Source organism: Theropithecus gelada, chromosome 9 (genome assembly GCF_003255815.1).
Source record: "Theropithecus gelada isolate Dixy chromosome 9, Tgel_1.0, whole genome shotgun sequence".
Taxonomy (NCBI): domain Eukaryota; kingdom Metazoa; phylum Chordata; class Mammalia; order Primates; family Cercopithecidae; genus Theropithecus; species Theropithecus gelada.
Window position 1 is genome coordinate 62101772 of NC_037677.1, and position 24704 is coordinate 62126475.

Below are 24704 nucleotides of genomic sequence, written 5' to 3' on the forward strand. Positions count from 1 at the left end.
TTCTCGGCTTTACCTTTTTTTTTTTTTGGAGACAGTCTTGCTTTGTTGCCCAGGCTGGAGTGCAATGAGGTGATCTCAGCTCAGTGCAATTTCCACCTTAGCTTTACTTCTGTGTCTGTCCCGGCTGTGCTCTCTCAGTAGAACTCATGAATCATTTCTGGTTTGGACCTGCCTGATTCATGAATTATCGTTTGCTCGAATAAACTTTCTAGACCGGGTGCGGTGGTTTCACGCCTGTAATCCCAGCACTTCAGGAGGCCGAGGCAGGTGTATCATTTGAGATCAGGAACTGGAGACCAGCCTGGCCAATATGGTGAAACCCTGTCTCTACTTAAAAAAATGAGAATAATACAAAAATTAGCCAGCGGTAGTGGCGCATTCCTGTAATTTCAGCTACTTGGGAGGCTGAGGCAGGAGAATTGCTTGAGCCTGGGAGGCGGACAGTGCAGTGAGCAAAGGTTGCAGTGAGCCAAGATCGTGCCACTGCACTCCAGTCTGGGCGACAGAGTGAGACCCTGTTTTTAAATAAATAAATATAATATAATATAATATAATATAATATAATATAATATAAAAAAAATAAGCTTTCTAATTTTATTGTGCTTCAGTTTACTTTTAAATGTGTCCTTGAGAACTTACAGAGTGCTGTCATGGTTAAGGGTTTTTTGTTTTGTTTTTGCAGATTTTCATTTATTTAATCAGATTAATGAGTATTAACATTTACTTAATTTAAATTTTTTAGGTTTAATTTTTAATTTAATTCAATATTATTTTATTTAATGTTTAAAGTGAAAATAGTTGTAATTACTTATAGTTACTCAAAATTAGTGTTTAATATTAACATTTTGCTTTTTTTTTTTTGAGACAGAGTCTCACTCTGTCACCCAGGCTGGAGTACAGCGGCATGATCTCAGCTCACTGCAACCTCTGCCTCCTGGGTTCAAGTGATTCTCCTGCCTCAGCCTCCTGAGTAATTGGGACTACAGGTGCATGCCACCACTCCTGGCTAATTTTTGTATTTTTAGTAGAGATGGCGTTTCACCATATTGGCCAGGCTGGTCTTAAACTCTTTTGACCTTGTGATCTGCCCGCCTCGGCCTCTCAAAGTGCTGGGATACTTTTTCCTTTTTTTTTTTTTTTTTTTTAAGAGATCCAGTCTCCTTCTGTTGCCCAAGCTGGAGTGCAGTAACATAATTACAGCTCCTTGCTGCCTTGAACTCCTGAGCTCAAGCAACCTGATTCTCCCACCTCATCCTCTTTTAACAGGTGTTGGTATCTGGGAGTGATGGTTTCCTTTGCCCTGCTCTGTGCCTGCCACACCAGGGCCCCCCGAATTTTTTCTAACTTTCTGGAAGTGATGACATTTGGCATGGAGTCAAATGCCTGCGGCTCAGCATGTGACCGCGCTGAATCACATGGCCCACATAGGGCGTTCTGGGTGACCCAGACAATTCTCAGGAGGGCTGAACTCTGTGGTTTGACATCCACCGAAGCACATGACCCAGGAAGCTGCAGGCTATGGCTTGCAGTGTGCATCCTGAAGGCTGTGACCCCAGGTGGGGCCCAAAGGCCCCAGGAGGGGAGTGGAAGGGGCTGTGTTTGCCCTGGGGAGGGTGGGCGCTGGCAATATCTCCTGGTGGGCCCTTGGACAATGTCAAGCTTTACTTAAGGTGAATGAAGGCCACCTCCCTTTGATAGTTCTCACAACACCCAGGAGATTAGGTTTTTTTTTTTTTTTTTTTTTTGAGACAGAGTCTCGCTCTGTGCCCCAGGCTGGAGTGCAGTGGCGCAATCTCGGCTCACTGCAAGCTCCGCCTCCCGGGTTCACGCCATTCTCCTGCCTCAGCCTCCCGAGTAGCTGGGACTACAGGCGCCCGCCACCACGCCCGGCTAATTTTTTGTATTTTTAATAGAGACGGGGTTTCACCGTGGTCTCGATCTCCTGACCTTGTGATCCACCCGCCTCGGCCTCCCAAAGTGCTGGGATTACAGGCGTGAGCCACCGCGCCCGGCCGAGATTAGGTTTTTAGTTATCCAAAGGAGAAAGGGTTTTCCCTGAAGGGGAAAAGATTTTTACTTGTCTCTTTTACGCTTTTCCACATTTGCTCAGTTACTGATAGTGAACAAATATGGTAGTCCCCCTTATCTTCAGGGGATACTTTCCAAGAGCCCCAGTAAATGCCTGAGACCTAAGTGATAGTACAGATCCCTATCTATATATGCTCTGCTTTTTCTATACATACACACCTGTGATCAAGTTGAATTCCTAAGTCAGGCACAGTACGGGATTAACAATAATAAATAAGTAGAACAATTATAACAATGTGCTGTAATAAAGTTACATCAGCATAGTCTCTCTCTCTCTCTCTCTCTCTCTCTCTCACACACACACACAAAATGTCTTAGTATTTTTGGACCTTAGTTGATCACAGGTAATTGAAACTGCAGAAAGCGAAACCCTGGATAAGCAAAGGGGACTACTACTGTACTGCCTGGGTAATCAGAAAGTAAACGCTGTTATCATTATTTTCATTTCTTTTTCTCTTTTTCTCTTTCTTTCTCTCTCTCTCTCTCTCTCTCTCTTTCTTTCTTTCTCTTTCTTCTTTCTCTCTCTCTCCCTCCCTCCCCCCACTTCTTTTTCTTTCTCTCTCTCTCTCGTTTCTTTCTTTCTATTTCTTTTTTTTGTTGTTGGAGTTTCGCTCTTGTTGCCCAGGCTGGAGTGCAATGGTGCGATCTTGGCTCACCACAACCTCCGCTTACTGGGTTCAAGAGATCCTCCTGCCTCAGCCTCCCAGGTAGCTGGGATCACTTGAACCCAGGCGGTGGAGGTTTAGTGAGCCGAGACCACGCCACTGCACTCTAGCCTGGGGGACAGAGCAAGACTCCATTTCAAAAAAATAAAAATTGCTGGGTGCGGTGGCTCATGCCTGTAATCGCAACACTTTGGGAGGCTGAAGCAGGTGGATCACCTGAGGTCAAGAGCTCGAGACCAGCCTGACCAACATGGAGGAAACCCATCTCTGCTAAAAATACAAAATTAGCCAGCCGTGGTGGTGCATGCCTGTAATCCCAGCTACTTGGGAGGCTGAGGCAGGAGAATCGCTTGAACCCGGGAGGCAGAGGTTGTGGTGAGCCAAGATTGCACCATTGCACTCCAGCCCGGGCAATAAGAGTGAAACTCCGTCTCAAAAAAAATTTTTTTTAAAAAGTTAACTGGGTGTGGTGGCACACACCTGTGGTTCCAGCTATTTGGGAGGCTGAAGCAGGAGGATCATTTTGTAGCAGGACAAGCAGTAGACAAAACTCCTCAGACAGTGGATTAAAGAAGGAAGAGGTTTTTTATTTGGCTGGGAGCGTCGGCAGACTCGCGTCTTAAGAACTGAGCTCCCCAGAAAAGAAATACTTGGCCTTTTTAAAGGCTTACAACTTTAAGGGGTCCACGTGAAAGGGTCGTGATAAATTGAGCAAGCGTGGGAAACGTGACTGGGGCCTACATGCATCAGTTAACAGAACAGAAAGTTTTACAATGCTTTTTGTATACAGTGTCTGGAATTTACAGATAACACAAGTAGTTTAGGCCAGGGGTTGATGTTATTATTATTACTTTGTTTAACTTCTAGGGCCGGGTGGTGGTGCCAAGGTTGTCTGGCTATTTATCTTACTTTTGTTTCTTTCTCTCTTTCCTCCTGTCTTGTGAACTAGGCAAGGTGGGGGGAGGAGGGCAGTAGGAGTAGTAGTGGTCTCCTTCCTTGATTTGAACCCAGGAGGTCGAGGCTGTAATGTGCCATGATTGTGCCACTGCACTACAGCCTAGGCAACAGAGAGAGACCTTGTCTCAAAAGAAGAAGAAGAAAAAAATTTTATTGCATTATAATTTATATACCATGCAATTCACACATTTAAAGTGTACGACTGGGACCAGGCATGGTGGCTCACATCCGTAATCCCAGCACTTTGGGACGCTGAGTGGAGGGATCACTAGAGGTCAGGAGTTTGAGACCAGTCTGGCCAACATGGTGAAACCCCATCTCTATTAAAAATACAAAAATTAGATGGGTGTGGGGGCACGTGCTGTGTAGTCCCTGCTACTCGGGAGGCTGAGGCAGGAGAATCGCTTGAACCTGGGAGGCGAAGGTTGCAGTGAGCCAAGATAGCACCACTGCACTCCAGCCTGGGTGAGAGAGTGAGACTCCATCTTGCAAAAAAAAAAAAAAAAAAGTGTACAATTGGCTGGGTGAGGTGGCTCATGCCTATAATCCTGGCACTTTGGGAAGCCGAGGTGGGCTGATCGCTTGAGGATAGGCGTTTGAGTCCAGCCTGGGCAACATAGCGAGACCTCATCTCTATTTATTATATAAATAAATAAATAAAGTGTTCAAATCTGCCGGGCACAGTGGCTCATGCCTGTAATCCCAGCACTTTGGGAGGCTGAAGTGGGAGGATCCCTTGAGCCCAGGAATTCAAGACCAGCCTGAGCAACATTGTGAGACCCTATCTTTATAAAAAATAAGACATTAGCTGGCTATGGTGATGCACGCCAATAGTCCCAGCTCCTCAGGAGGCTGAGGTGGGAGGATTGCTGAATTAGTGTTTGAGTGGGTGGATTTGACCTCAAACCAGGTTTATGCCCTTAAAGGCACAATGATTCCTTCGGTGAGCACCGTTCCTCCCAGTTGCCAAACTAGGTCCATGTTCATTGTGCACATACTGAGGTATGGGGAGGTGAAGGTCTCCCCAGAGGTGACTCAGCCAACAAGAAGCAGATCAAGGAGGAGATTCCAGGTCCCTGATATCAAAGCCAGTCCTCTCTCTATAAGTAAAGCTCTCAGGTTTGGGTTGGGTGTGGGGTTCTTGGGTGAGGTAATTCCACCTCAGAGTAGGACTCAGTCAAACTCCTCATAAGATAAAGAAACTCTGAAGACAGGATCATACCTTATAACGGAAATCTCCAGAAAACCTAAAGATTCAGAGGCCCTAATTCCCAGCCCACTTGTGTCCAAGGGCATTTAAGACACAAACGTCCAGCCTGAGCCAAGCGTGTTCTCAGTCCACTGCCCTGAGGATTAGGATAGGGGTCCTCGTGGATGCCAGAGGCCAACTGTGAAGTGTCTTCCTAGGGTGTCACAATCTTGATGAAGACACTGGGGTCCAAGGATCTTGGTTTACCTGGCCCAAAGAAAAGGTTAAGGTTTTTAGGGTGAGACTCATGAAGAAACTTACAAGACTCTGATACATAAACCAGATTAAGTCCTTAAGACTAAGCTGACCCCAGGGGACAGCTCTGTCACCTTAACAGATTTATCTGCACAGCTGAGCAGTACACTCCACATCTGAGATCAGACTGGTCAGTCATAGTGTCCGCTCAGGCATGTGGAGCAGGAATGCAGAAAGGTGGTGTGTGATGGCATCAGCCCCTGGTGGCCTGGTGGATCTTTGTACTTTGTGTCTGCTTCCCTTGGGCAATTCTAATTCTCAATGGAAATAACATTGCATAGACTTCAGCCCCAAATGATCTTGGGCTTGAATTCTAGTTCTATCAGGACCAAGGACATCCTCGGCCTCTCTGAGACTCTGTTTCCCCATCTGTAAAATGGGAGTAATCAAACTTTTGATTTAAAAATTGGAAGCGTGGCCGGGTGTGGTGACTTGTGCCTATAATTCCAGCACTTTGGAAGGTCAAGGGTGGGGGGTGGATCACAAGGTCAGGAGTTCAAGACCAGCCTGGCTGACATGGTGAAACCCTATCTCTACTAAAAATACAAAAATTAGCTAGGCGTGGTGGCATGTGCCTGTGGTCCTAGCTACTTGGGAGGCTGAGGTGGGTGAATCGTTTGAGTCCAGGAGGTTGAGGCTGCAGTGAGCCGTGATCACACCACTGCGCGCCAGCCTAGGCAACAGAGTGAGACTCTGCATTAAAAAAAAAAAAAAGAAAGATTGGAGATTGGCTAGGTGTAATGGCTCACAACTGTAATCCCAGCACTTTGGGAGGCCAAGGCGAGAGGATCACTTGAGGCCAGGAGTTTGAGACCATTTTGAGACCAGCCTGGGCAACATAGTGAGATGCTGTCTTTATTTTATAATTAAATGAGTAGCCGGGCTTGGTGGCTCAAGCCTGTAATCCCAACCCTTTGGGAGGCCGAGGCGAGTGGTCACCTGAGGTCAGGAGTTCGAGACCAGCCTGACCAACATGGAGAAACCCTCTCTCTACTAAAAATACAAAATTAGCTGGGCATTGTGGCACATGCCTGTAATCCCAGCTACTTGGGAGGCTGAGGCAGGAGAATAGCTTGAACCCGGGAGGTGGAGGTTGCAGTGAGCCGAGATCGTGCTATTGCACACCAGCCTGGGCAGCAAGAACAAAACTTTGTCTCAAATAAATAAATAAATAAATAAATAAATACTAGAGATCATGTATATATTGGCCAGGCGTGGTGGCTCATGCCTGTAATCCCAGCACTTTGGGAGGCCAAGGTGGGCAGATCACTTGAGGTCAGGAACTTGAGACCAGCCTGGCCAACATGATGAAATCTCGTCTCCACCAAAAATACAAAAATTAGCTGGGCATGGTGGCGCACGCCTGTAATCCCAGCTACTCAGGAGGTTGACGAAGGAGAATTGCTTGAACCTGGGCGGCAAAGATTGCAGTGAGCTGAGATCGAGCCACCACACTCCAGCATGAGCAACAGAGCAAGATTCCATATCAAAAAAAAAATAGAGAGAGAGATTATGTATATAGAGTGATCAGTTGAGACGTAGATATATTAACAGGCAACTAATTAATGCCAGTTATTATTATTACTGAGACCGTGTCTTGCTCTGTTGCCCAGGCTGGAGTGCAGCGGCGCAATCATAGCTCAAGCAATCCTCCCGCCTAACCCTCCTGTAGCTTAGGCCCACATCACCACGCCCAGCTAAGAAGCTTTGGTTTTTAAGATATGCTAACATGGTCAGTCTGATTATAGCCCAGTTCTTGCTTTCCTTTCCAGGCTCAGAAACAACTGATCTAATCTCATCTTTGTTATTTTCACCCTCCAAGTTTACCCAAGAGTAAGGGCTCTAGAAGCACAGGCATCTGAAATTTGGAGAAGGAGAAAGGTGCCTGAGGCTAGAGGAAGCAGGGGGTCTTCCCAGGAGGTGAAATGCAGCCGGGCCTTGAAATAAAGGGAGGCTTTGACAGATGCCTGGTACAGGGATCTGATAAATTGACAGGACTGTGACTCAGGAGCACTGGCTCTGGTCTCAGTTCTATTATTTATTGGTGGTGTGAGCAGTTAAGTCACTTCCCCTCATTGGGTTTACTAAGGTTCTCCTTCTGATGTCCACAGATGGATGGCTGGGCCTGAGAGACTGCTGAAGTCAGTGCAAAATGTGTCTGAGCATTTTTCTGGCAGAGTGTTCCCAGCTTTCATCAGATTCTCTAGGGGCTCTGACCTCACCAACTTGCAGACTGCTACAGTGACTCAGCAGCTTCCGGCCTGCCCCAGTGCCCTGCTGCTGCTGACTCACCAGCTGTGCCAGGGCTCTCCTAGCAGCTCCTGTTTAAACTCCCCAAGAGAGCAGCTGATGGGGGCCGCCTGTCCAATATGAATAACATCTGGGGGCAGAGCTGTGGGGCCAGGCGGCATCCCGTGCACTCAGAATAGAGTGACTGACTGGGAGTGTGATCATCCACAACCCAGGGGGTGACAGGGCCTCAGGATGCCAAATGGGACGTGTATGTACAAGGAGCCCTGATGGAGCTGTGGGCCCGGCCAGCAATCAGGCTTCCCCGGAGTGGGGACGTAATAACGAGCATCTTGTGTGGCCTTTCCACTCAGCCTGCGTGATTCATTTCTGTGTCTTCAGCTCTTGGTACAGCGCCTGGTATATACCAGGTGCTCATTAAATGTATTGCTAATACAATTTTGTCTTTAACAAGACAAAATGAGAAATGCTGTTGAGATGTGAACAGAACCCAATGGGAGTGGTGAGGAGTAAGTGTCCACCAGTTCCTAAAGCATAGCAAAGGCTTCCCTCTGGCAGCATCTTTTTTTGTTTGTTTGTTTTGAGACAGAGTCTCACTCTGTCACTAAGGCTGGAGTGTAGTGGCACGATCTCAGCTCAACCTCCACACCACCCCCCACTCCCCACTCCCACCGGGTTCAAGCGATTCTCCTGCCTCAGCCTTCTAAGTAGCTGGGACTACAGGCACGTAACACCAGGCCTGGCTAATTTTTGTATTTTTAGTAGAGACAGGGTTTCGCCATGTTGGCCAGGCTGGTCTCGAACTCCTGATCTCAGGTGATCCGTCTGCCTTGGCCTTCCAAAGTGCCGGGATTTACAGGCGTGAGCCACCGTGCCTGGCCTTAAATGGATTTTGAAGGATGAGTAAGAGTTTACCAGAGAAAGAGGTAGGAAACAGAATTCGAGGTGGGGAGTGGGTGTCTTTATAAGGCACATAAATGTGAAGCTGCATAGCTTATTTAGACATCTGAGAAAATGTGGGCAGAGTAGGTGGAACCAGGGGATGGAGGGCAAGGTTGGAAGTTTGAGGGAACAGAGATTGCAAAGCGGGGCTAGGTTCAAGGCCTTGTATTCCATAAAGCAGGGATGTCCATTCTTGTGGCTTCCCTGGGCCATATGGGAAGAAGAAAAATTGTCTAGGGCCACACATAAAATACACTAACACTAATGATAACTGATGAGCTAAAAAAAAAAAAAATCACAACAAAAATCTCATGATGTTTTAAGAAAGTTTACAAATTTGTGTTGGGCTGCATTCAAAGCCGTCCTGGGCTGCATGTGGTCTGCAGGCCATGGGTTGGACAAGCTTGCTATGAAGAAATGGTGGTCGGGCGCGATGGCTCACATCTGAATCCCAGCACTTTGGGAGGCCGAGGCGAGTGGATCACCGGAGGTCGGGAGTTCAAGACCAGCCTGACCAACATGAAGAAACCCTGTCTCTACTAAAAATACAAAATGAGCCAGGCGTGGTGGCACATACCTGTAATCCCAGCTCCTCAGGAGGCTGAGGCAGGAGAATCGCTTGAACCTGGGAGGTGGAGGTTGCAGTGAGCTGAGATAGTGCCATTGCACTCCAGCCTGGGCAACAAGAGCAAAACTCCATTTAAAAAAAAAAAAAAAAAAAAGAAGAAAAGGAAATGGTCAGAGAAGTAGAAGGAAGACTGAGAGCAATCAGAGTATAGTGGGTGAGTATACTATATAGATTCTTCTTTCAGGGCCAAGGCACCCACTGCCTCTCCACCATGGGGGTGTCTGCTGAGGGCTGGCAATTGTGCCCTCTCCAGGAATTCCCCTCAGCCAACGGAGCCCCTCATCCAAGCTTGCACTCCCTCCCCTGGGACATATTATCTTGGGCTATAAAGGCCCACACCCCTTACCCCAATTGAGAGCCATTCTGCAGCACTATCCCTGCAACGCCGTATGGGCTGAGGCCAACATTACAACTTCATCGTAGTTCGGTGTCCCCTATCTTGCTGCCCTCACGGCCTCACAGGTGTGATCCTGAGAACACACCCCAGTAAACTCCTGCCTACTCATCTCAGCCTTAGACTGTGGTTCCCAGGCAACCCCATCTGAGACAGATGGCAAATATGTCAATCCAAGAGCCAACTCTGAAAGCAGAGGAGTACTGAGTTGAGACGGCTTCAGGAGGCAAGGTCTATTGGTGGTGTCTGCCATGAATGAGGAAGTGGGCAGTGGGGACGTGTGTGGTGCGTATTAAGCATCCCTGCGGAGTGGCACTGTATCACTGATGCCAAAGGCAGGGGCGGGAGGGGAGGACTTGTAGAAAGGAGAAGCAAACCAACAGTGCCAGAGGTTAAAGGGAACAGAGGGTGCTGGTGGACTTTCCAAGAAGGAATTGACTCCCTACTTTCCAGAAGCCATTTGGGGGATCAGTGGGCTGGATTAGAGTTAGTTGGGAGGGATAGTAGTAGTTATGGTGAGTGTATACTGCCATACTGTGTATGTCACTGAAGGGAAGGTGGGAGAAAGCACAGTGGCTCATGTGAAAGTCAAGGGTAAAGAAAGATTTCTTTTAGGATAGGAGAGCCTTGGGCATACTTAGAGTCTGACAGGGAAAAGTCAATGCACAGAAGGAGACGGAAGATATAAAAAAGGAAAGGGGGGCCGGGCGCGGTGGCTCAAGCCTGTAATCCCAGCACTTTGGGAGGCCGAGACGGGCGGATCACGAGGTCAGGAGATCGAGACCATCCTGGCTAACAGGGTGAAACCCCGTCTCTATTAAGAAATACAAAAAACTAGCCGGGCGAGGTGGCGGGCGCCTGTAGTCCCAGCTACTCGGGAGGCTGAGGCCGGAGAATGGCGTGAACCCGGGAGGCGGAGCTTGCAGTGAGCTGAGACCCGGCCACTGCACTCCAGCCTGGGCGACAGAGCGAGACTCCGTCTCAAAAAAAAAAAAAAAAAAAAAAAAAAGGAAAGGGGCTGGACACAATGGCTCACACCTGTAATCCCAACCCTTTGGGAGGCTGAGGCTGAGGTCAGGAGTTTGAGACCAGCCTGGCCAACATGGCGAAACCCTGTCTCTACTAAAAATACAAAAATTAGCCAGGGGTGGTGGCGTGTGCCTGTAATCTCAGTTACTTGGGAGGCTGAGGTAGGAAAATCACTTGAACCTGGGAGACGGAGGTTGTAGTGAGCCAAGAATGCACCACTGCACTCCAGTCTGGGTGACAGAGTGAGACTGTCTCAAAAAAAAAAAAAAAAAAAAAGAAAGAAAGGGGCTGGACGCAATGGCTCACACCTGTAATCCTAGCACTTTGGGAGGCAGAGGCAGGTGGATCACTTGAGGTCAGGAGTTTGAGACCAGCCTGGTGAACATGGCGAAACCCCATCTCTACTAAAAATACAAAAATTAGGCCGGGCGTGGTGGCTCAAGCCTGTAATCCCAGCACTTTGGGAGGCTGAGACGGGTGGATCACGAGGTCAGGAGATCGAGACCATCCTGGCTAACACGGTGAAACCCCGTCTCTACTAAAAATACAAAAAAACTAGCCGGGCAAGGTGGCGGGTGCCTGTAGTCCCAGCTACTCGGGAGGCTGACGCAGGAGAATGGCGTGAACCCGGGAGGCGGAGCTTGCAGTGAGCTGAGATCTGGCCACTGCACTCCAGCCTGGGCGACAGAGCAAGACTCCGTCTCAAAAAAATAATAATAATAATAATAATTAGACGGGTGCGGTGGCACACACCTGTAGCCCCAGCTACAAAGGAAGCTGAGGCAGAAGAATCGTTTGAACCCAGGGGACAGAGGTTGCAATGAGCTGAGATCACACCATTGCACTCCAGCCTGGGCGACAGAGCAAGGCTCCATTTCCAAAAAAAAAAAAAAAAAAAAAAAAGAGAGAGAGAGAAAGGAAAGAAAGAACAATTGACAAAGCAAAGTACCAGAGAAGTGATATTAAAAATATTCATTGATGGTTCCTGGTGATATAGCAGTTAGGAAATAATTAATTCAACAAAGTGAAAGACGCAGGCATCAACCAACCAAAATAGACAGAGTATCAGTCCTGTCCAAAAAGTCACAGGAGCTGATCAGCAAAAGTATAGTAGTGTTTAGTGGCTAAACTTGCAAAGGGGAGGAAAATACGTAAAGCCTTGCAAAGAAGAGGAAGGACATCTCCTTCTCAGAGAAAAGGAAGGAGTAAAACAGTATTTGGGTATGAAATAAATTAAAAATTACATAGGGGTTGCAGTATTGTTAACAAGATTGGGAATGAAGCAGAAAACTGAAGATAACAAAAACTTAATCAAGATAGGAGTTTGTTTACATAAATAAAGCCCGCAAGGGACAGCCTGGAGCAGGTATAATCATCAGGGACGCAGGCTTCTCTCTTGTTGTTTCGTCATCCTTAACGAGGCTTCTCCCTCATGGCCCAGAATGGATGCTTGAGCTCCTGGCATTATGTCTACAATCCAGGCAGCGGGCTGAAGAAGGGAGGTTGTAGCCAGGGCTGATATTTAGCTTATACATATCAGTAGAACTGTACCAGTAATTAAATTATAAAGAGCAGGGTTCGTATAATCCAGCACTTTGGGAGGCCGAGGTGGGCAGATCACCTGAGGTCAGGAGTTCGACAGCAGCCTAGCCAACATGGTGAAACACCGTCTCTACTAAAAATATAAAAATTAGCCGGGCGTGATGGTGGGCACCTGTAATCCCAGCTAGTTGGGAGGCTGAGGCAGGAGAATTGCTTGAACCCAGGAGGCAGAGGTTGCAGTGAGCCAAGATGGCGCCACTGCACTCCAGCCGGGGCGACAGAGCAAGTCTCCATCTCAAAATAAATAAATAAATAAATGTAAAATTAAATAAAAATAAGTAAATTATGAAGGACTTCTGTACCAGTTGGCAACAACTGCTAGCCCCCTGCTGCCCACCCCCGCTGCCGGCTCATCCCCAGGAACCATCCACCCCTCCAAGACAGCAGCCTGGCTCAGTTGGGGCCTTCTAGGACATTCCCCCAGCACTATGGACAGTGTCCTGGCAGTACCAGTTGTTAAATATTTGAATATTTGCACTGGATATATGCCTTCCTTTAAAAAACAGTACCTAGAAATCACAAATTGGGTACTTGTTTTTTTTAATCTCATTGGCCACAATGAAGTCCCGTGGCTGCAAGGGAGGTTGGGATGTGTAGTTTTTATTGTAGGTGGCCACGTGCCCTGCTAGAAATAAGGGGTCTGATTAGTAACTATCAAATCAAGGAGAAGGGGGTGAAGGATATTAGAGGGTGTAGCAGACTGTGCCACAGGGGAGGGTGAATAGGTGCTGAGAAGCACAGAGGGCTTGGTGAGCTTGGCTGCACTGTTGAGTGCTTCAGCAGCCCAGGGGAGGTAGGGGTATAGGAGGAGAAGTCAGAGGCTGGGAATTGGTGGATGATGGGAGAGGTGTCCCTGGGACAGCCTGAACCTGCCCTGAGTGATGCCTGAAGTCTCATTCGAGGCACAAGGACAAGTGCAGGCTGGAGGGCCTGAAGGCCAGAGGGCTCAAGGAGGAAGATGCTGGAGGGAGAGAACCTGTCATTGTTTGAGACAGGGTGAGGGGTCAAGGGAGGTTTCCAGGGCATTAGGGGGCTCTAGGGTGGCTGTTTAGGGTGTTGGAGTGGAGCCTTGGGGTCAAGCAGGTGGGCTGGGCCTCAGTGGTAGATACATCTTGTCTCCTCGGCTATCTTGGCCAGGAACTTTCAGTTGTAGAAAAAGTAACAGATGGAGGCCATCTGGGGCCACAGGGAACATCATTATTATTATTTGAGATGGGATCTTGCTCTGTTGCCCAGGCTGACATGCAGAGGGGTGCAACTGCAGCCTCACCCTCTTGGGTTCAAGCCATCCTCTCATCCCATAACCTCCAGAGTAGCTGGGATCACAGACCTGTATCACCACACCTGGCTAATTTTTGCATTTTTTTTGTAAAGACAGGGTTTTGTCAGGTTGCCCAGGATGGTCTCCAACTCCTGGGCTCAAGTGATCCTCTCACCTTGGCCTCCGAAAGTGCTGGGATTATAGGCATGAGCCACCGTGCCCAGCTGGAAAATTATTAAAAGGGTCTGGCAGGTGGGGATTTCAAGAGATCTCAGACACAAAAATTGGGGCCTCATGCAGAACTGAGATCCAGAACGGGAAGGCCATTGAGAAACCTTAAGCATGGCTCACATTTCTAAGGAAAAATATCTTTCCAGTTCCTTGAAGACTTGAGCTCCCAGAGGGTGGTGGTGGAAGGGATTTTCTTTTCTCTTTTAAATTTTCCCATATTAATTTTGTTTTTTAAAAATTACAGTGTGGACATTTCCATGAGTGAAATAATGCAAGATGAGTTCATCCAAAGTCAGAATTTCCCCCCTACTTCCAATTCTCTGTTCCCCTCCTGGCTGAAATCCTGCGCTTGTGGGAGGGAGAGGGACAGGGTGGAGGGCTATGGCTGCCCGTGCATCCTCTCTTTGGGGTGCTGCAGGCTGCAGGATCTTTTTGTTTGTTTGTTTTCAGGTTTTTTTTTTTTTTGAGACAGTCTCGCTCTGTCACCCAGGCTATAGTGCAATGGCAGGATCTCAGCTCACTGCAGCCTCTGCCTCCTGGGTTCAAGCGATTCTCATACCTTAGCCTCCCAGGTAGCTGGGATTATAGGCGCGTGCCACTACGCCCGGCTAATTTTTGTATTTTTAGTAGAGACGGGGTTTCACCATGTTGGCCGGGCTGGTCTCGAACTCCTGACCTCAAGTGGTCTGCCCGCCTTGGCCTCCCAAAGTGCTGGGATGACAGGCGTGAGCCACCGCGCCCGGTGGGATCCAGGATCTGGAAGCTCTCCACCAGTTCTGCCACCCTCTCTGGGAAGTCAGCAGCAGGGCTTACTAGCAGATGGGCTTTGGCCTCTCGCTCTGCCCATGTTTCTTGGGACCCAGATTCCTGGAAGACTTGCTGCAGCCTGGCCCTTGCTCCCTCCTCCTGCTGTTTCAACGCTGCTTCAGTACCGTTGCTCTATCCAGCCAGTTTCCGCAGTCATCTCTTCATTTTTCAGCACTTGGGATCTTTCCAACTTCCATGGTTCTAAAGGACCCTTCTGTGAACACTTCGGACAAAATATTCCTTCACTTCTGGAGTATTTCCCTGAGGGTACATAGCCAGGAACGGCATAAGGGAGCCAGAGGGTTTGAGGAGCTTCACAGTTCTTGCTGCCTATGCCTACACGCAGATGGTTCAGAAGGTTTTTTTTTTTTTTTTTTTTTTAGAGGATTTAAGCGTCTACTGACTAGGTAAAAAAAAATTAATAATAATCTACTTATTGCCTTTATATTATTTATTAAAATTCTGTCCTCATGAAGTTCCGGACGAGGTGGATGAAGTAGCATATTACTGTTGAGTTACAGGTGAGGAGATAAAAGGCAGAAAGTTTCTCTAAAAAACACTGACATATTCCTCTAGGTATGAAGGAGGAATATTAAAAAAAAAAAAAAAAAAAGGCCAGGTGTGGTGGCTCACACCTGTAATCCCAGCACTTTGGGAGGCCAAGACAGGAGGATCCCTTCAGGTCAGAGTTTGAGAACAGCCTGGCCAACATGGTGAAATCCTGTCTCTACCAAAACATACAAAAAATCTAGCCAGGTGTGGTGGCATGCACCTGTTATCCCAGCTACTCGGGAGGCTGAGGCAGGAGAATCGCTTGAACCTGGGAGGTGGAAGTGGCAGTGAGCCGAGATCGCACCATTGCGCTCCAGCCTGGCCAATAGAGTGAGCCTCCATCTCCAAAAAAACAGAAAAACAAACAAAAAAAACCCACGAGTTCTGGTTCAGGCTCTTGTTAACCAGCCCTGAGATATCAGTAGCTCTACCAGATGAGAGGGGATGATCTGAGGTCTCTGAGCTTCCTTTTGGCTTGGAGTCCTGTAACCTCTGCATGGAACACTGGGATGCTTTGCTCCTCCATCTGCAAGGAGCTGAAGGAGTGGGGATTTGTCCTAGAGCCCCAGCTCCCTTGCTTTTAACCAGCTGTTGTGTGGTCTGCCTCACGCTTCTGCCTGGCCTGGGAAGCCCAAAGGTGGAGCAGCCACCAAGTCTCCATCTGGCCACTGAGGCCAACCTGTGAGGCATCCAGTTGAGACCACATCTTGTCCCAACTCACTCAGCTGCCTCACATGGCCCACGGTGGTGCATGGGGCACACTTCCCCATCTGGCTCCCCAGAGGAAGTCAGAGCTGTGGTGGGGGCCGGAGGTGGGGGGAGCTTAGGGAGATTGCAGGGGAGCAGAACTGAAGGTTCTGAGGCCTTAGTCCCTGAGGCTGTTCTCCAGAGGGGATTGCAGATTGGAGGAAGTGGGACAACTGTAGGTTTGCCCTTCCTAGGTCAGGAAACTAGGCTTCAGGCCAGGTTCTGTCTCTATCTGTTGTGTGACCTTGGATAAATGTCCTGCCCTCTCCTGGGCTCAGTTTCCCTACAGGTACAATGATGGAACGGGACTAAATGACCTCTAAGTGCCTGCCCTAAGGGGCTAAGAGTCCCCTCCTTTCCCTGCCTTGGGGTTGGCAGGTTCTTGTCCTTCTGGAGGGGGCCATCATTCTCTGTTCAGGAGCTGGCAGGAGCAGCCACAGGCAGAGGATGACTGGCTTTGTGTGGGCCACCCAGGCCTTCCTTTCTTATTCTGGATTCAGGTGGCTGCTGGACATGGTGGCACTGCTCCCATTTCCAGCAAGGCGGATTTTTAGCTGGGTTCTCAGATTCTGGCTTTGCTTCTCGTTCCCTTCTCCAGAGGCTGAGGCACTTCCTCCTCTCTCTTGTTTTTCTCCTCAGTCCCTTTCCTCCACTGCCTCTAACTCCACGGACAAACCATGGCGGAGCCTTGGGAGGGGATGTTTTTAATACTGAAAAGCTTGTCTGTGGCTCATGGGGAGACCCACAGTCTCGTGAAAGGGACTGCACACGTGACATGTTAAGAGGGAAAGGAGGGCACAGAATAAAGCTGCTTCTAAGTACTAGAAACATGATTTAGGAGACAGTGTGGGTCCAGTGGTAAGTCTGAATCCTAACTGTAAGAACTTGTATACATTGTTCACCTTTTTGACTTGTTGGGGCTCAGAAAACATACCCCAAAATATGGCACTTTGACATGCTGATTTCTTTGAACTAACGGAGATTAGAAGGTCACAACAAAGACCTTGGCCTTCTTCTGCCCTCCTGTCTCTCGCCTCTCTTTCTCCCTCAAAAGGAGTCACAGAAACTCAAATTCCTCTTCCCCAAGGCATAGAATCTAGAATGCCTGTGCCCCAAAGCCATCCATAAAACCAAGAATGGTCAATCTCTTTTCTTCTCCTTTCTCCTTTGAAGACCCTCCCCATACCCGGGAGGAAGGAACACAAAGGCCTAGGAGAATCTGAACCGACAGGCTGCTGGGTTTCCTCTCAGTCTATCACCATGAAACCACACCCTTGGCTGGGCATGTTTTTACATGTTCGGTTTTCATCGAACCTCGGCATAAAAATTAAGTTTTCCCTAGGTCTTTGGGTCTTAATTTCTGAAGGCTTCCATGTCACATAAAACGTTGATTACATAAATTTGTTATGCTTTTCTCTTAAGCTGTCTCTTGCTACAGGAGTGTTGGTTGTGACTCTTATGATCTCTTACGTTGGGTGAGGAATGGTAGTACATCTTTAACGGTACCACAATGTGAGGCTTAAACTTTTTTTTTTTTTTGTGATGGAGTCTTGCTCTGTCATCCAGGCTGGAGTGCAGTAGCGTGATCTCGACTCACCACAACCTCCGCCTCCCAGGTTTAAGCGATTCTCCTGCCTCAGCCTCCTGAGTACCTGGGACCACAGGTGTGCACCACCACGCCTGGCTAATTTTTGTATTTTTAGTAGAGACAGGGTTTCACCATATTGGTCAGGCTGGTCTCGAACTCCTGACCTCATGATCCGCCCGCCTCGGCCTCCCAAAGTGTTGGGATTACAGGCGTGAGCCACCACGCCCAGCCCAGACTTGCCTTTGACCAGGTGCCACCACCTGCCCCCACGTGCTCCTGGCCAGGACTGAGTCCTGTACCCTCACCGTTACACGACTACTCATTCTCTGTGAAACCTCAAGCTATTCTGTGTGAAACCCGCTACTACAACGGGCTGATTTTTTTGTATTTTTTTTGTAGAGATGGGGTTTCACCACGTTGCCCAGGCTGGTCTTGAACTCTCCGCCCGCCTCGGCCTCCCAAGTGTTGAGATTACAAGTGTCAGCCACCGCGGCGGCCAACAATGTGGAGATTTAAAAGGTATTGTTACATATATAATCTCTGACCTATTAATAGGGTTTTTCTTTTATGACTTTTCCCTTCCTTTTCTCGAAGTTCTTCCTCACTCCTCCCCATAGCCCTTCCCTTCGCTCCTCCCATTGTCCCCCAATTGGCCTCCCCTTCGCGCAGGCGCCCTCAGAGGCGCTGAGTCAGGGTGCTGATGAGCCCGGGCAGGCCCGGACTGGGCGGGGTTAGCGCCTGCGCACTGGACGGCTTCGGGGCAGGGCAGATTTATATCTGCGGGGATCAGCTGACGCTCCGCATTGCAGACTGCGGAGTCAGGCGGCGCTATGTACGCTCTCTTCCTCCTGGCCAGCCTCCTGGGCGCGGGTAAGCCCTGGGACCCTCAGTCTGGGGAGGAGGTGCCTCGCAGCGTCCATCGGCCCCAGTGTGGGCTGTGCCGGGCCTGGTCCCTCTGCTCCCCCTGCCCGGGTTGGCGAGGGGGCGCGCACTGCGCAGGCGCGTTCGCCGGCTTTCTCTGGGCGACCGGGGGCTCCGTGGGGCGGGCTGCGAAAATGCCCCCGGGAGGGCGGCCCAGGCCCTAGGCAGCATCTCCCTTGGGGCTGGAGTGGGTTCCTGCGCGGTGGGGGCCCCGAGGCCTTCCCTCAGACTGCGTTTTCCACTGTGGGGTAGGTCTTGTAGGGTGACCCCTTGGGCAGCTGTGTTGTGCCTGTGCTGGGCGCACGTGATGGAGGTGGGCTGGAGCCCCGTCCCGCAGGACACTTTGGCCGTTGGCTTCAGTTGCCTGTCTGTAAGGGTAGCGAAGCTGCAGGAAGCACATGTATATCATCTGTGTTGACGTTTGCGTATGTATTTACTCCGGATTCTAGGTGTTGACAAAACGAGTCAGACTCTAAAATATTTTGAGATTTATTCTGAGCCAAATATGAGTGACCATGGGCCGTGACACAGCCCTCAGGAGGTCCTGAGAACATATGCCCAAGGTGGTCTGGGTACAGCTTGATTTTACGTGTTTTAGGGAGGTATGACACATCAATCACATACATTTAAGAAATACTTTGGTCTGGTTCAGAAAGGCGGGACAACTCAAAGCGGCAGGGGGCTTCCAGGCCATAGGTAAATTTAAACATTTTCTAGTTGATAGTTGGCTGAGTTTATCTGAAGACCTGGGATCAATAAAAAGAAAATATTCAAGTAAAGATAAAGGATTGTGGAAACCAAGTTTTATTGTGCAGAGGAAGCTCTGAGGTAGCCAACTTAAGAGAGCGAGCACGTTGTAAAATGTTTCTATGGACCCGAAAGGGTGTCTGGCTCTTAGTTGATTATCTCCTGGATCTGGGAAGGAAAACATAGGGAGAAGGGGATTCTCTATAGAATGTGGATTTTTCCCACAAGAGACTTTGCAGGGCAATTTCAAGGTATGGCAAGGAAATATATTTTGGGCTTAGATATTTTGCTTTTTTTTTTCCTTGTCTCATAATGTTATGCCAGAGTCAGATTGGAAAGTAAGTCACGATATATAGGGTCAAATAAAACCTATCTGATGAGAATTTGTGATTTGTAGGGTATGACTCCCTAGACCCCTTAGATTGGAATTTGGCCAAGCTAAAAAAAAAAATATCAGAGCTTAATTCTCATAGGTATTGAAGGCGATATAGTGTTTTGTGGTCCAGTTATTTTGCCATGGAGTCCTCATTTCACTTGCTTTGAAATGTCTTGCATCTGGGCGCGGTGGCTCATGCCCGTAATCCCAGCACTTTGGGAGACCGAGGTGGGAGGATCGCTTGAGCCTAGGAGTTGGAGACCACCCTGGGCAACATAGCAAGACCCCGCCTGTTAAAAAAAAAAAAAAAAAGAGAGAGAGAAAAGAAAGTCTTGCACACTATTGGCCGTTTGTGTTTTATTTGTTCGTTTTTGAAACGGAGTTTCGCTCTTGTTGCCCAGGCCCGAGTGCAATGGCGCAGTCTGGGCTCACTGCAACCTCCGCCTTCCGAGTTCAAGCCATTCTCCCACCTCAGCTTCCCAAAGTGCTGGGATTACAGGCGTGAGACACCGCACCCAGTCCCCACCACAATTTCTGTTTCTTAGTAACTATATGTAATTTAAGGGCTGGCTGCCATTTTAGCCACCATACAGCTACCCAGATTTTAATAAACAGTGACAAAGTGGATGACAGGGTTGATGCAAAACCAAAGAAATGTGTTAGCTTTCAGCAGCTCTCAAGAATGTCTCTTGACCCTATACCAAGCTCTTAAATTTGTTTTACCTGTGCACAGTGAAAGGCGATCTGCTTACTAAAAAAATCATTTTGGTTTTATATTCAAGCTTATACTGCTGTTATTCTATGGTCTGTATAATAAACTAATGCTGGTCTCTAAATTTTTTATACTGATTCAGAGCAATTTTTTTCTTACTTTTTACATTATCCATTGTTCTTGTTGACGTTGAGTCACTCTTCACAAGACCCTTAAGAGTTCTGATTCACTCACATCACCCAAAAGGGACTTAATTGTGTCTTGGGAAATGTAAAATCCACCTCGGGTATATATGGGCTTATGGTTAACCACAGTATTTTGTTAACCAAGGGACCCTCTTCCCTGAAAACTCTGGTAAATGGGAGGTATTGTAATGGCCTTGGTCAAACTTTGCTGTCCTGCCTTTAGGATTAGGCCAAAGTCAGTGCTGATAACAGTGTTTGAATGCTGCCTGGCCTTCACAGCTGTGGCCCCTTTGTGATTTTTTTGGAATTGTTACTCCTAAAATTTCTAGACATGATAATGAGTTTTGTTCGTGAAAGTGCCTGGTGACTGCAGCTATTGTCTGCTGCCTGGGAGGCATTTAGAACTTTCTTCGTGACACTGTTATAGTACAGAGTGTCACCCTGAATTGGGGCGGGCTTTGTATTTTGTGTTTCAGTGATGTCCTGATGGTAGAGACACTTGCTTTTGAGTTACTTTGCCCATCCAGCTGCCTCTCCTTTTTACCCACCTAAAAGCGAAAGCAAAGCCATGGCACCGTGGGAGAATTGGAGAGCATCTAATCTAACCCCTTTGGAAGAAATGAAGACCTGGAAGTGCCCAGAGGTGATTCTCCCAAATCACAGACCATTTACTGGGGATGCCAGGACCAGAACCCAAGACTCTACAGTGCTCGCTTTTTCAGTATCCCTCTGTCAACATGGACCTCTTAACTTTTAAAAACTTAGTGTAAGTTACATACATGGAAGATTAAGTAGACAACTTGATGAATTACCACAAAGTGAGCCCGCCCGTGTAAGCAGCCCCCGAGGTTGGGGAGCAGAGCAGTGGCATCCAGGCATCCAGAGGACCCTGTTCACCCATTCACTGCCCTGTCCCACTTGCCCCAAAGGAAACATTTTTGTTAACCTTTGAATGCCATAGATGTAAAGGCTGCAGTTTCGAACTTTTACAAATGGGATCATGGAGGCTGTTGCTGTTGGGTGAGTCCTCTGGTGGAAAAAGGAGCATGTTCATGAGCTAGGTGTAAGGCATGAGGGATGGTGCCTGGATGTGGCAGGTGCTCCCTGAAGCTTAGATGCTCTGATAGCTGTCAGCTGTGTGGTGGCTAGCCAGCTGAATGTTGTCTACCCCACACTAAGACAGGTGTGTTTTCTGGGCATGCTAGAAGGTATTAACATATTTTCTTTCAATAACATATGAATTTATTGCCTGGCCTGCTGAATATCAGTAGGAACTTCAGGTCTTGGCCTGTCAGGGATTTTGGATAAATCTCCTGTTTATCAATAGTAAATCAGTTTTATTCTGTGAAAATAAGAGTATAATTCCTGAAGAAAGAAGGGTTTATTTGTTTTAACAAATCAGTGATTTGTCACGTCCTTGAAGTACATTTGACACGTTGTTTTGTTTTTTTCTTTCTTTTTTTTTTGGAGCAGAAAGTTTAATAGGCAGAAGAAAGGAGAGAGGAGAGCAGCTCTCTCTTGTGAAAGAGAGGCATCCGAAAGGGAAAAACCTGACAGGTTGTTTTTGAGATGGAGTCTTGCTCTGTCCCCAGGCTGGAGTGCAGTGGTGCGATCTTGGCTCACTGCCACTTCCGCTTCCTGGGTTCAAGCGATTTTCCCGCCTCTGCCTCCCGAGTAGCTAGGATTATAGGCGCCCACCACCATGCCGGCTAATTTTTGTATTTTTAGTAGAGATGGGGTTTTGCCATGTTGGCCAGGCTGGTCTTGAACTCATGACCTCAAGTGATCTGCCTGCCTCAGCCTCCTAAAGTGCTGGAATTACAGGTGTGAGCCACAGCGCCCGGCCCTGACAGGTTGTTTGGAGAAGGAACTCTGAGAGTTGAAGTCTGTTGGATTAATTGGTGTGGCATTTTCTAGATGAGGGAAAGGAGAACTTAGTCTTCCATTTTCTCGGTGAGTGAAACCATGGGATGTCCAGATAGCTGTTGGGAAGTGGAAGGGTGGGGCGGGGTGTTGCTGGCTGGGGACAGCACCTAATGAGGCATGCTTAGGAAGTTCTCAAGGCCAAGACCAAAGCCACTTAGACAGGTATGCATGGCAGCTTTGGAGGCAGCTTCTAGCAGGGATTCTAGAGTACTGGCTGCCAGGCTGTAAGCCTTGCTTTCTGGCTCCTTTTTGGTTCTGCCACCAGGAAGGAGAGTCTGGATATTCTTCAGATAAATGAAAGAGAGTACTAATTAGAATTACATTGCCCTGCTTGCCCTTTTTTAAAAATTATTTTATTTATTTTTTTGAGACAGAGTCTTACTCTGTTGCCCAGGCTGGAGTGCAGTGGCGTGATCTCGGCTCACTGCAACCTCTGCTTCCCGGGTTTAAGTGATTCTCATACCTCAGCCTCCCAGGTAGCTGATAGCTGAGATTACAGGGGTGTGCCACCACGCCTGGCTAATTTTTGTATTTTTAGTAGAGATGGGGTTTCGCCATGTTAGCCAGGCTGGTCTTGAACTCCTGACCTCAAGTGATCTGCCTGCCTCGGCCTCCCAAAGTGTTGGGATTACAGGCGTGAGTCACCGCACCTGGCCTTTTTTTTTTTTTTTTTTTTTTTTAAGGCTTTAAAACAGTGATGATAAATACAGTGATTGGGATGAAGATTTTGGCTGTTGCAAAAGTACTAATTGCTTTATTTTTTTATTACATGAAGTTCCAAAAAACTTTATGGCATTTGTAATATTGTATGTTGGGAGAAGATGACAATGTGGAGTGGAAGTTTCACATTATCTCATTGCTGACAGTAGCCATACGACCTTGGGCAAGTTGCTTAAAGTCTCCCGTATTTCATCATTTGTAAAGTGGCATTAATCATTCCTATTTCACTGGGCTGCTGTTTAGCTTTAATAAATTAGGTGAATACAGAAAAGGACTTAGTTAGTATTGTTTGTTGCTGTACCACTAATACAAATAATGTATTGTCAATATCTTTGTCCCCCCAGCACAGCGACCTATTTTCTGCCCTTGATTTTGTGATTTCCTTTGGCATCTTCGTTTCAAAGGACGTTGTGACTTTAACAAAATTAAATTGACTTATTAAAAACATACATGCTGGGTATAATTAGTGAGTCAGGAAAACAAGCCAGGGTAGGTACACAGCAGTTAGGAGGGAGTTGGTAGGCAGTTCATAGTCTAGGTAGCCAAACTAGGTGTAGCTGCAGGTGATCTTGACATCAGAGCAGCCCAGCAGATCAGAGCTGGTTCCTGGTAACCTGAATGCTTGGGTCTGCACCTGTTGTCACTAACCCTGGACCTGAGGTAGTCTGTTCCAGCCCCCTAGTTCAGTTTCCCCATTCATAAATGGAGGCGAGCTGTTTAGAGTAGATAATAGATGGACGTGGGAAGCCAGGTCAGTCAGTAGAATGGAGTGTAGAATACAAGGTTTGTCTCCGTCACTGCTGGCCCCAGGCCCTCCTCAGACAGCCTAGTAGCAGCTCCCTTAGGAGCTTGCAGAGGTACACCCCATGTGTGAGTTCCTTCTGCCTTTTTTCTTTTTAACACGCATAATAGTATATTCTACTGACTGTTTTGCTTGTTGCTTCTTAAATTGTGAAACATTTTAAAAGTGGAAGATTCTCATGAGCACGTGTATGCAACACCCAGGTTAAGAAATGGAACCTGACAACCCAGCTGCCGCCATAGACAGCCACCTTCCTGGACTTGTTTTTCCTCCCCCTTAGGTCTTTTTCCTCCCCTACATGTGACTGGAAGCTTCAGCAGTGTGTATAGAGTATTGTTTTGGATATTTTAAACATTTTGCAAATATTGTATCCAACAGTCTTTCCCTTTATCCTTGGGGGATGTGTCCCAAGACCCCCAGGGGATGCCAGAAGCTGTGGATGAGACCAAACCTTATATTTAGTATGTTTTTTCTTATGCATACATACCTGTGATAAAGTTTAGTTTATAAATTAGGCACAGTAAGGGATTAACAACAACTAGTAATACAGAACAATTAAAACAATATGTAATAAAAATTCTGTGAATGTGGTCTTTGTCTCTCAGAATACATTTTCAGACCACATTTGACCGTGGGTAACTGACATGGTAGACAAGGAAGCTATGGTTAAAGAGGGACCACTCTATATTGTTGGGTTAGTTTTTTGTTTTGCTAGGAAGGTTTATCTACGTTGATAATGTGTAGATTACTGTTACGCCTTTTAGAATTTGTCTAGAAGGCTTTCTGGTTTTTACTGGAAAGCCCTCCACAAAAAAGAAAATGCGTAGACCTGTTTCATTTTCACTACAATATAGTATTCAAATTATAGAATTTCTTTTTCTTTTTTTTTTTTTTGAGACGGAGTCTTGCTCTGTCACCCAGGCTGGAGTGCAGTGGCGTGATCTTGGCTCACTGCAACCTCCACCTCTTGAGTTCAAGGGATTCTCCTGTCTCATCCTCCCGAGTAGCTGGGATTATGGATGCATGTCACCACGCCTGGCTAATGGTTGTATTTTTAGTACACACAGGGA

At 47.6% G+C, this 24704-nt stretch overlaps 1 protein-coding gene and 1 non-coding gene across 5 annotated transcripts in view; both read left to right on the forward strand.

Annotated features, from left to right (window-relative positions):
• The first annotated feature begins 17922 nt into the window (after window positions 1-17922).
• PSAP (prosaposin) overlaps window positions 17923-24704 on the forward strand; it is a 34940-nt gene continuing 28158 nt past the window's right edge. For all 4 annotated transcript variants that reach the window (XM_025397740.1, XM_025397741.1, XM_025397742.1 and 1 more), the window contains exon 1: window positions 17923-18115. In XM_025397740.1, the coding sequence (XP_025253525.1) occupies window positions 18076-18115 (40 nt within the window). In that variant the 5' untranslated portion in view covers window positions 17923-18075. The remainder of the gene's footprint in view (window positions 18116-24704) is intronic.
• Window positions 24381-24440, forward strand: LOC112632258. Its single transcript, XR_003121323.1, has one exon. It is a non-coding gene; the product is annotated as a U7 small nuclear RNA (small nuclear RNA).